The sequence below is a fragment of the Triturus cristatus genome, chromosome 7, assembly GCF_964204655.1.
Source record: "Triturus cristatus chromosome 7, aTriCri1.1, whole genome shotgun sequence".
Taxonomy (NCBI): Eukaryota; Metazoa; Chordata; class Amphibia; order Caudata; family Salamandridae; genus Triturus; species Triturus cristatus.
The window spans coordinates 1,743,437,895-1,743,450,194 of NC_140590.1; the positions used below are offsets into that span (position 1 = coordinate 1,743,437,895).

A 12,300-nucleotide genomic window follows, 5' to 3' on the forward strand; every position below is an offset into this window, starting at 1 on the left:
CTTGGTGGTAGAAGGAAAGATGTCGAGGGAGATATAGTTCTGATTAACTTTAGAGACCCTGAAGCGGTAGATTTTATATTGAATTGGCCTTTAGGTAATGGCAATAGCCAAATTAGCCCCCGAGCCCTGACCTATTCTTACCCCAGGTCTTTGGTGTTCCCTCTAACCCATGCCAGGAAAAATCCTAGAGCTTACCCGGCCATTCCCGCAGCTTTACATGGCAAGAATTTGCGAACCGACCCACAAGGTTGGAATTTGATACCTTATAGAGACCCTAGGTATAACAACCGGCAATTGGAGTACTTGAGACCCTTTACGCCCTTAAAGCTGGGGAATAGGTTCGATGTCTTCTCCGGCATGGATGACTGTGATTGAAGATTACAGTACAGGAAGGATAGGCGGGATAGTCAAAATTCCGGCAGACTAGAGGGGAACGCTATTGAGATATCCATTGAGGCTGATGAACCCCATACTAGTGAAGGGGCCCATTTGGATCAGAAAACCAGGGTTACTATTAGATCCCTTGCCAATACCCCCTCACTATCTGTGGGAGTTAGTAGCGATGTTAATCAGCTTTTAAATCGGGTAGAGTATTTTGAAACACCTAACTCAGGGGTAACGATTGGCGAAATTAGTGTTGCCCAAGCTTCGCCTACCAGTGGTAAAGATGTTATCCGTCTGTTATCTTGGAACATAGCTGGGTTGGAAAAAAAACTGGTTCTTCCAGACTGGAACAACTTTATTGAAAAATACGATATATGTATGTTCCAAGAAACCTGGAGTTTAGCTCCAGTATACAAAACTGGATATGCAACCTTCTGTGTACCTGCTTATAGCTGTGGTAAGGGCAGACCCTCTGGGGGCTTACACATATGGATTAAAATAGACCTAAATTGGAATATCTCAGTTCACGATTCGGATTGTAGGGACATTCAACATCTTTCACTCCCAGGTCAGGTGATGGGAAGCAAGATGGAATTATTTAACATCTATGCTAGAGGGACCCGGGGAGATAAAATGCCTTGTACTTTTACGATTTTAGAACAGGCATTAGCCATTTGTCCCTCAAACTCTAAAATACTTGTGGGGGGGACTTCAACTGTACATTTGAACCCTTAAGTGAGGATGACCCCCTGGGTACAGAGGAGGTTGATGCTAGCTGGTCCATCCCTGCATTGGTACTACCCCCGATTAAAAAATGGTCTGCTAAAGCATTACAGATCAACGCTCTTACTGTAGAATATAACCTAAGAGCAGTAAATGGTAGATCTCGTTCTGATCGGGACGGGGCCATGACGTTTAATAGACTCAACAGCCCGTCCCGAATTGATTATATTTTGCTGGACGTTACCTTGTGGCGTGACCTAGTTGATATGGAGGTGGTCCCCTCGCAGGATAGTGACCACAACCCCCTATGTTTGACGTTAGGGTGGATAAATTTAAAAGATGGCCCAAACCTAGCCCCATTGAAGGTAACCAAGGAGGTGACACCTTACGATGGAAACCGAAGATTGAAATGGGACAAGGTTGGCTCTCACCCAGACAAATTGGTAAAGATCAAGAGGCACATTGATGTACTGACTAGGGAGTTGGAGGACCTAGCTATGGGAACAGGGGCTGCTCAGGAATCGCTTCTTCCTGTGGTATATAACAATGCTATTGAGGAGGTTGGTAAACTATTTTTAACCCAGAGCTCTAGCACAAAAGCCCCTAAACCCAGTAATCCCTGGTACTCTACAAAATGCCGGGCTAAAAGACGAGAGTTAACTGCTGCCCTTCGTAAAAAGAACCAACTTTCAGTTAGAATAGCCAGGAGGGAGTATGCGAACGAACAAGTGCGGGCAAAAAAAGAGTAGGAGGAACAGCATTGGCAGGACCTTAAATATGCATCTAAATTGAAAAATGCTTCACTGTTTTGGGATTTGATCAATAAGGCCAGAAATGATAATAGGCCTTTGCTGGCTAACCATATTACTAGCGAACAATGGTATTCCCATTTTTCAATAATATACAGTGGACAAGATGCAAACGAATCCTCTCTTTATGATCCAGCCAAGCGGGCCCCCCCTGTCCTGACGCTTGAGAATCCATTTGTCCCCTCGGAGGTAGTAGTGGCCATAAGACACCTAACCCCGAAGAAAGCAGCAGGCCAAGATGGTATTCCGGGGGATCTTCTCATGGAAGAACCCACAGTCTGGGCCACACTTATTGCATTATTATTGAACCTAATATCCAGGGGGACACCCTGTCCCTGACTCGTGGAAGGGGGCCGAAGTGATTACGGTTTATAAAAAGGGTGATAGAGATGACCCTGCCAACTACAGACCAATCAGTCTGATTGACGTGATTCAGAAAGTGGTCGGCAGGGTCATCATATTGCGAGTCGGTGCATGGATGGAGGAGGAGCAGGTCCTCTCCCATTTCCAGGCCGGGTTTCGGCAAAAAGTGGGCACGATGGACCAGGTCTTCCGCTTTTTTGCGATCTATTGGAAAACTGTGTTGATCAACCATGGTAGTCTCTACCTGGCGTTTATAGATCTCAGGATGGCGTTCGACCTGGTCCCCCGAGCCAGGCTGTGGGATGTTTTGGAGGAGATGGGCTTGCCAGGTTACCTTCTGGACCTTATAGTTAGGCTCCATGAGGGTAACTATGCAAGAATCAGATGGGGTTCCCAAGGCCAATTGACCGAGAGGGTGCCCGTGAGGAGGGGAGTCCGCCAGGGATGTGTCATGGCGCCGACCCTTTTTTCCCTATTTGTGAATGGTGTGGTGGACCACCTGAGGGATGAGCCGGCGGATGCGCCATCACTGGCTGGGGAAAAAATACCAACACTCCTCTTTGCGGACGACACCATTCTGATTTCGAAAACCCCAGCAGGCCTCCAAAAGTTATTGCACCGCTTTAGTGAATTTTGTAATGACAGGGGTCTTACAATTAACACCTCGAAAACCAAACTTATGGCTCTTTCCCCTTCCAGAAGAATTTGGAATAATTTCTCGCTTAATGGGGAGTCCTTGGAGATGGTGGAGTCTTTTGATTACCTGGGTGTTAGGGTGAATAACCAGATGCGCTGGAATGACCACTTGGCCAAAATGTTATTAAATTTTAAAAGAGTTGCAGGGGCGGTAATGCGCGAACATAGGGTGTCTGAGCAAACCCGTGGCCCCGGCCCTAGCAATCTATGAAGGCCAAATACTGCCAAGTGCCCTGTATGGTTCAGAACTCTGGGGGTTCGAGAACCTCCCGGATTTAATTGCCTCAGAAAATAAGTTCTTGAGAGATTTGGTTGCCTTACCAGTTTCCACCCCATTGATACCATTACGTTTAGATATGGGCAGGCGCCCCTTTAAAGAAATAGTGCGCCTTCGCCCTCTACTCTTTTGGGTCCGACTGAGAAGGACAGAGGAGCTCAAGAACTACGCAGCTGCATTGGACGAGCTTATCTTGATAGACAAAGGTAACAAGATCAAGTGGCTGAGTAATTTGAGGCAATTGGTTGGATACATAGGCCTTAGTGATCTTTGGAAGAGCCAATCCCCGCCACCCAAACTAGTTATTAAGAAGCTGTACTGGGAGCGGGTCCAGCAGGAGACTTCCTGTAAAGGGGTTGGGGGGTCTCTTACTGAGCGCTTCCTAGAAATTAAGGGGTCTTGGTTATTTAAACCACTCCTTGATTACATCGAGAAACCCCTGGATAGATCACTATATTTAAAAGTTAGGTATGGAATCCTCTCTGTAAATGCTTTTACCTCTGGGTGGAACCCCCAAGGCAGCTCATCTAAGGCGTGTCCGTGCTGTGTAGCCCCTATTGAGTCCGTGGCGCACCTTATGTTTGCCTGTCCGGCTTACAAGGTGCCTAGAAGGATATGGCTAAAACCCTTATGCAAGAGCCTGGGCCTTCGATGCCATGTAATGGCCTTGCGAGTCCTCTGTACCGATTCATCCTCTTCCTTATTGGTGTGTGGGGTTGCTAAATTTATTGGAAGTGCTTGGGTGATCCGTATGAGGAGACTCAAGCTTCAACTTACCTTGTAGGCTGAAGTGGCTTAGTGAAGGAATGGCCCTAGGGTTAGGTCACTGACCACAGAGATTTACTAGTTGGGAAAATGTGCAGCTATGATGTCAATGTAGAGTGAATTAGATGAATTTTAAATGTATTTTTGTATTGTGATTTATCATGAGGCTTAGGTTGTATACATTTTAATGTTATATTGTATCTTGTAGTGTGTGTCTACACGTTATTATTATTGTATATGCACTTTTATGATCTTTTTTTATCGAATAAAGTATAATACTACTACAAGTTTGAACAGCATTGACATATGCACACAAATATTAACTTAACTGCAGGCAGTGCCCTTCCCTGATCCTTAATGGGGTACTGCAAACTGGCAGCCGAAGGGTTTGTGCTGCTGGGGGTTGGGCCTGCTTGTCCCAAGGACAAAATGCACAATAAAACTTGTTGCCCTTGACCCCAAACAATATGTCCTGGGAGTTGGGCTATAGGAATTCCACATCCCTGCCCTAACATGCTTGGGCGTCGGCAAATTGCCATGGGGCTTGAGTGATATCACGTATCTTTCTATTGGAGGTCGTACTCAAGTTGAGGTTTTTTTTTCCGCGGCAAATGTATTATGGGAGTTGGAATCCTGGTTCATCGTCTGAAACAACAAACCTGAAAAAAAAGGTTTGTTAAACAGCAGCCAGGATTGTAGTATAGTGCCGTTGGGAGTGATCTGTGCTTCCCAGCAGGCGCTTTCATGACCTTTTAGAGCATGCGAACCTCTATGATAATAGTGATTTAAAAGGAATTTACCACCACCGTTAACATAAGAGTGAGAAACTTATTTGAGATTTAAGTCCCCATGTCCCATTACTTGCTGAGCTGCACATTTATTTCTTTATTTCTGAGGGCAAAGTGCTTTGAAGGGTTCCTGGATTAGCGCTGCATGTTCAGGGCTGCCGGCGACCCACTGATCATTAACGCTATATTTTACGTCCTTTTAGAGGTTGGCTTTCCTCAATGGAAAGTGTTTTTGTTTTGAGTCTCACAGGAGAGTGCAGGACACAGGTCAGCTGTAGTGTAAATAAGTGCTTCGTTTAATTAAACCAGCGGTCAGAGGTCTCCCACGGGTATGTGTGAGAGGGTGAAAATGAAGTATTTGCGCAAACAGGATTATGTCCGATCCAATTGGATTAATTACAGCAGCGGGCGAGGCAGAGACACCAGTCTCTGCTGCCATCTCTTCAGCCTTATGGCGAGGGCTTTGGAAACTACCAGCACAGCCCTCCATCTCTGCCCACCTGGCTCCACCGTGAGGTGATCGCAAGCTAGAGCCCTTGACAGATAGGAAGGAAGGGGGAGGGAAGTCGGAGCGAGTGGGGCGGAGGAGTGGGTGTGGGCAAACAGGACAGTGCAAGCAAAACCAGTAGGGCGCTCGTGAAAGGGCACTGCACTGATAGAGCTCATAGGAAGAACTCATGCCTGCAGTTCTCCCTGAGACCAGACCAGTCCATGGCTGGGCAGCTGCGAGGAGCAGGCACGTGTAGCAGTGCGCCCTGCTCTGAGGCAAGCTGCAGCTAGGGTGACCAGATTCTCAAAACAAAAAACGGGGACAGGTCATAGACATAGAAGTAGGACTAAGGTTTGCAGTAACCATCGACATAAAAGTAGGACTATTTGACAGCTGTGATAAACATAGAAAAAGGACTTCGACAGCTCCCTCCACAGACCGAGATGAAGCATTACAGATGACAATACTTAACAAAAAATATAGAACACATACATATTAAATACATACTAAAATACATAACGCCTATTATAAATATCGATATTATTAACAGCGATAATTTAACTATCGATATTACTAACATCGATATTTCTTTCCTTAACTTCAATATTATGGTTGTAGATATTCTTGACTTCGATATTTTGTCCCTACGATATTTAAAACTCGAGAACTGTGCTTTGATATTTAAAAATCGATATTTTGACTGTCCACCCCTCGTGCATACTGGGAGTGAGACTGGCATGTCCCCTTTTAAAAACGTACCCCACAGGCAGTGCAGGCACAAGTCAATGGGCTGCCTTCTGTTGGGGTGTGTTGCTTGGCTAACAGGTAATACGGCGATCCAGTGGGCCCCACACATCTGGTTTAGAATGCAAGTTGCACACAGCTCTGAAATGCTGGTCCCACTCCCGAGGCACACTTCCATTTACCTGCTGTTGATGAGACACCGAAGGCCACTGCGTGGAGACCTTGTTGCTGCCTCCCCAGCGGTATTGCGTCATTGCGGAACAGCCCAAGGGGTCTCTGAGCTTGAGCTGCACTCCTTGCAGCTGGGCGTTTCCTCTTTTGTTTTATTCAAGGGCCGGTCCGCAGTGGCCTTGGAGACCGGGCTGCACTTGTACACGTTTTGTGTGATCAATAAGCGGACCCTAGGGGTCCTTGAGTTTGTGCAGCTCTGGGGTCACTGAGGCAGTCACACTGTGGTTTTAGCAGATGCATTACGTGTTTGCAGGCAGCTGCATTTGCCTTTTCCTACTGCGGGGGACCCAGTGAGGTTTCCCCGCCACCCTCTGCAGTGTGTGGGTGCTCCCTCCTCTCCCGTGGGCGCTGTACCTCGGGGTGTCTGTTCCTTGAATGTGCATGACTGGGTGAGTCCTCAACGGAGGCCCCTGATCCATAACTTGTTGTCTTTGGAAAACTGCAACTTACTGTCTCTTTAAAGTATTTCCCTTCCTGCTACAGCGCTCACCTCGGTGACGTCACGCGCTGTGCAAACGGAGCATGCGCGCAACCGGGACATTTCTTTGTTCAACCCGGACACTGTTCGAAAACGGGGACATTTGACACCATTGGAGTAAAGTGTCAGGACACGGGGACATTTCACCAAAAACGGGGACAGTCCGGGGAAAACCGGGACGTCTGGTCACCCTAGCTGCAGCACAACCCTCCCCTCGTCTGCCTGGCTCCGTGCTGCTTTGCTGCGATGCAGACCAGGCCGGCTGGAGCCCGGTCACTAATTGGAAGGGAGGGTATGGGAGAGCATTGAGTGGCATGGAGGAGGGGGAAGAAGACAGGAGAATGAAAACAAAACCAGGACGGCGCGCTTGAAATGGGCGCAACACTGATAAACTATGTTCACAATCTAAGAAACATGCAGGGTGGGGGGCAGGAGGAAGTCAGATAACAGAAAAGGCACCCTCCAATTGCCTCTGATATTGAGCTGGGAAGCGTAAAGCGTGCCTGCAACAGTAAGTAGGAGAAACTCATTTAAGAAAAGAGTGCTCATAGACTGTAAATGAAACCTACTGAGTAACCATGCTAGTTAACGGGCCAGTCATCAAGGGAGGTTACGAAAGCAGGCAAGGCGGTAGTACTAAGGAGGGACTACTAAACCTATTCACAAATCAATAGATCGCATTTACAATGGACAGCAACATCAGCCAATTGAAAAGATGGGCGGAGCTTCAAGTCCATACCTGAATACAGTATGTCTCGGTTAGGCAAGGTCTATTGGTATTCTCATTCTCATTCTTCTCCTCCTTCTTCTTTCTTCTTCTTTCTTCTTCCTCCTTTCTTCTTTCTTCTTCCTCCTTTCTTCTTTCTTCTTCCTCCTTTCTTCTTTCTCCTTCCTCCTTCCTCCTTCCATCCTTCTAAACAAAAGCCTGTACATGGGTTTGCACCTTGCGTCCATTGTGTTTTAGAAAAGATTCCCATACCTGAGATCATTCAGCATGGCGTTTTGTTTTATGGACTTTTAGAAGAAAGTACTGTGCAGTTATGAGGTGCCTTTTCGCTTCCCCTTGTCATTATGAACGTACTTATTTATCCACAGCACAGACAACTGTTATGTTTTCTTAAATACATACTACCAGTCCTTTAATATTTTAAGAAGAACACATGTAATATGCTTTTAAATTTCTACTCAGTTTCCTGCATAACCATTATTTATTTAGCCATTTTTAGGTGTCGCCTATGCAGTGCTTGCGCTGTCTTTTTGAGAACTGCTGAATTCAGGTATGGACTTTAAGCTCTGCTCATTTACCACCCATCTTTTCAATTGGGTCATGTTACTGTCCTTTCTAAATGGTTGCTTTTGATTCGTGAATAGGCTTAGTAGTCCTTCCTTAGTACCGCTTTTCACCTTTTCTAACCTCCCATGAGGACTGGCCCTCTTACTCGTGTTACTCAATATGTTTTATTTACTGTATGTGAGCACTATTTTCTTAAATGACTTCTCCTGCCCGCTGTTGCAGCAAGACTTGCTCTCCCACAACTGTTTTTTTTTTTTTTGTAACCAGTGAGGCGGCCGCGTGCCTTTATTTATGCCATTCTGGCCATATTGATTTTAAAAAAGAAATGCTTTTTTTTTCTTCAAAGCGCTGCGGCATCGGGCTTTAACTTAAAAAAAATATATATATATTCTGCAATGTGCCACACTGCATATTTAACATGGCGGCCGCAAACCTTTCTTTTGTGCTGTGAGCCTAGCCGAGAGATTTTGTAGGAGTGTAGATTTGAGGAATCTTCTTATCCCAATCCTTTTAGCTTCACTTTTTTTGTGAGCGGAGTTTCCGTGTTATAGGTAGGGTTGTGCAAAGTTTTTATTTAACAACTTTTGTTAAGTGCTGTGAAATTTCTTCAGGAGTCTTGTCCTTTCCAATCATCCAAACGCCACTTTGTTTAGTTTGTTGATAAGCGGCGTGACGTGGTTCTTAGCCAGACAGTTGAAATCCATATTTTATTTACATTTAAATGTAGCTGCTCAGGAGAAAGCAGGCTAAAATAAAGCTATTTTTTTTCTCGTTCGTTTCTTCTGCTTCAAGGCGGGGGCTGGGCCCCTGAAATGTGCCGTTTATTCTCCATTCTCATTGGGTTTTAATGAAAACACTGGTTTTAATCCAACACAGGCTGCGAAGAGTGGTTTCTCTTGAAAGAGCCGTGGCCTGCTGAAGTGCACAGTGCCTCATGGAATGTCCAGAATTTGCTCTTGGCACACCACCGCGCGAGCCAATACGCTGTGTCCTCGCCAGTGCTCTGAAGCGCGGATGACGTGCGCTGCTCGGAGGTCTCTTTTTTTTTATGGTGCCCTCAAAAGGCTGTTGTGAGAAAAAGAAAGGGCATAAAAGAGAAAAAAATAACCTGTCTGTAAACGAGGAAAGGGAAAGCGAGCGAGAAGGGCAGAAAAAAAAGTATTCTTGCTCCAGACTTTCCAAACGCCTCCGGGGCAAAGGATTAGGCCACAGTTGGCTCAGCACTAGCATTCACTCTCATGTGATATTTTCCCAGGCGTATTCGACTAGGCATTCAGTTTCACTTTCTAAATAACAGTGGGCACGTTTCTCGTATGGCTCCACACTTTTAGACAATTAGAGCAGCACTCCTAAACTTATTGATAAAATGGATTAAAGTTAAAAACAATAGGAGGGCGTCCAGTATTTTTTTCCTGGGGGTAGGTAGAATTTTGCCTTAATTATGATTTTTATCCCCTCCCTGCACTTTTGTTTTGCTAATGTCTGGCACTGCAAACGGCGAATTTGTTTTCTCTCTCCCCCGCTGGGGCCATCAAACCAAATACCCTCGACTAGCCCACCACTGCAAAACACGCCTTTTCATTTATAACCGAGGGCTTAGATAGAGATGTCAGTCGTAAAGAGTTCCCATGCAGACAGGCAGCTCCCCGGGCACACTGCGTGGTGATCCTCCCCCACCCCCCCTCCTCTGGCCTCTCTTGGATACAACAGGCATAGCGGACAAAGGCAACAATTTCTCAGAGGAAAGATTAAATGATGGGCTAAACTTTTAACACACGTCTCCTCTCCCCCCACTGTGCGCAGAAGCATTTTATTTCACACCACACTGATTTCACATGTCACGTGTGTGGGTATGTGTATCAGATGGCTTCGGTCTTCATCACGAGGGTCTGGACACTTTGTACTACACAGACACTAGTAGCCCGTATCGGGCAATAAGCATGTCCTCAGGCCAAAGTGGGGTAAAAGGTCGCTTTATTGGACAGGTAGGCAAATCAATACATAATCATATACAATTCAGGCCTCACTAATACATATTCCAAGCTATCACCCCCCGCCCCTAAGAATTTTCCCCAACAACAAACTTCCCCAACATTGTTCGGCCTAATCCTCCTCCCCAAACCCCTATCTACATCTCCTGCCTACCTCTTACCTCCAACCTCGCTCCCTTGCTCCCCTCTGTCCGAAGCTATTCCTAATGCCCCCAACCCTTCCTGCCTGTCTTGATCTCCTCCAACTCTGTCACCAGGAAAAACCCTAACCCAGGTGTTTTTCCTGTCTCCCTCCCCCCCCCCCCCCCATTGGAAAGGAATTCAAGAAAAATACATAGAGATAATCGGACCAGATAAGCGTTCTGTACTTTGAGATCATCATTGTGAGCATTGCCTAACCATTCAGATATCCTGAACGCCCCAAAAAGGAGTCCAGTCATGCAGAGCTTGAACAAACGATATTCAAATGTAGAAAAATAAATCTCCTATAAACTAAATGTGATACTATAGAATAATTTTAACGAAATTGGCTCTCTTTTCATAATGTCCACTCTTTTTTGTCTTTGCCCAACCCTGCAGGATTCTCCTACCCATCTGCCCTGCTGATGGCTCGTATCCCCAACAATTTGGTACTTTTACTGATGAATTTTCGATGAGCTGATGAGCAGTCAGTTCAACCAATCCCAAATCTCTCTGGGTACCTGCGTCTTCCGTAAATCTGATCTGGGCGCCAAACCACGGAATCTCTCCCACTGAAAATGAGAAAGGGCATCTGCGATGTTAGTTGCCAGTCCCACAATATGTTTAACCTTGAAAATTATGTTAAACTTTAAACATCCTAGCATAAATGTTTGTAACAACTTTAACAACTGCCTATCCTTGGGTTTCTGCCCATTTACTAAATCCACTACAGTTTTATCAACATTAAACATCACCGTTGTATTTGCCAACTTCAAACCCTAGACAGCCTAAGCAACTATCAATCGGAAACCACTCCAGGAATGATTTTCTTTTCTGCTACCCATCTGGCTGGCCATTGCTCTGGGCACCATTTTCCTTCCCAAAAGAGGCCGAAACCATCAGCACCAGAAGCATCGGAGAATAACTGCATCTGCAAACAAAGTCCTCAATCAATGACCAGATTGTGATACCATTTAAAATCTTTCAAAACCATAGCCACACCTCAAAATCGGCCCGCATGCTGGCAGTTATCCTGATTCTATGATGTGGTAGTTTAATGCCTGACATGGAAAAAACCCAGACGCCTACAAAAAGTTTTGCCTGCCCGTATGACTCTGCAGTCAAAGTTCAAATGGCCTAGTAAACATTGAGCTTCAGACAATGTCAATTTGTCCGCTTGTCTTGCATATTCTAAGAAACTGGTCAGTTCAATTATTTTATTCTCAGGGAGCCTGGCTTCTATTCTACGCGTATCTATTTCAATGCCGAGATGTTAAACATCAACTAGGTAGAGAACAATGAGAGAGCTAGGGAGGCGTAGGGTGCATCCGTATCCCCTGTGTATATATATCAGTTTTATCAAAGTTGGACGAACCCAAAGATGGTGGTACGATCACTGTAAGACAGTGCTTGGGAACCCACTAGGTGAGTTAAAAGACCCCTCACACACCAACCTAGTTGGTGTCATGCTTCATCATTGGGGTCCCAACCGGGTGGCCGAATGCCCCCCGGTTGTGCTACGACGCCTGACTACAGCGGAGCTGGTGTGGTGCAAGGGTGTGATGTAGTGAAGGTTTAAAAATATCTGAGAATCCTTGCCGTGGAAAATGTATTGTAGGCGGCTCAGGATATGTTACAAATAAAATTATGTGGTGCAACTACGAAAGAAATTAGTTTCTAATAGTTGTATGTGTTGTAGGTCTACATGTTTCAGCCCTCATCGTGATGTCAGGGGCTTTCGTCAGGACCAGTGAGTGCAGTGAGTGGCAAAGTGAAGGGTGATGGGTGAAAAAATTTAAAAGGTTTTTTACCTACACACTCGCTAAGGTGTGTGGACCAGATGTCTGCAAAATTGCGGACACCGCAGCGAAAGAGGACACTATGGCTGAGTGAGATCGCTGCTCCGGATGCGGGAGGAGTGCGATCCTCGAGTCACAGGTTTTGATCGTGGAGCAGCACCCGCCTGGCACCTACTGGGGTCTCCCGGGTCCCGGATGGGACCCCAATGATGAAGCATGACACCAACTAGGTTGGTGTGTGAGGGGTCTTTTAACTCACCTAGTGGGTTCCCAAGCACTGTCTTGCAG

The 12,300-nt window shown here is 45.9% G+C and overlaps 2 protein-coding genes across 3 annotated transcripts in view; one reads left to right on the forward strand and one right to left on the reverse strand.

The window, feature by feature from the left end:
* LOC146812976 (uncharacterized) overlaps positions 1-6,704 on the reverse strand; it is an 80,212-nt gene extending 73,508 nt beyond the window's left edge. The window contains exon 1 of the mRNA XM_085620000.1: positions 6,222-6,704. Within this exon, the coding sequence (XP_085476126.1) occupies positions 6,222-6,293 (72 nt within the window). The 5' untranslated portion in view covers positions 6,294-6,704. The remainder of the gene's footprint in view (positions 1-6,221) is intronic.
* The window catches only part of LOC146812977 (C-type lectin domain family 2 member B-like), a 189,075-nt gene that overhangs the window by 44,000 nt on the left and 132,775 nt on the right, over positions 1-12,300 (forward strand). The window lies entirely within an intron of this gene.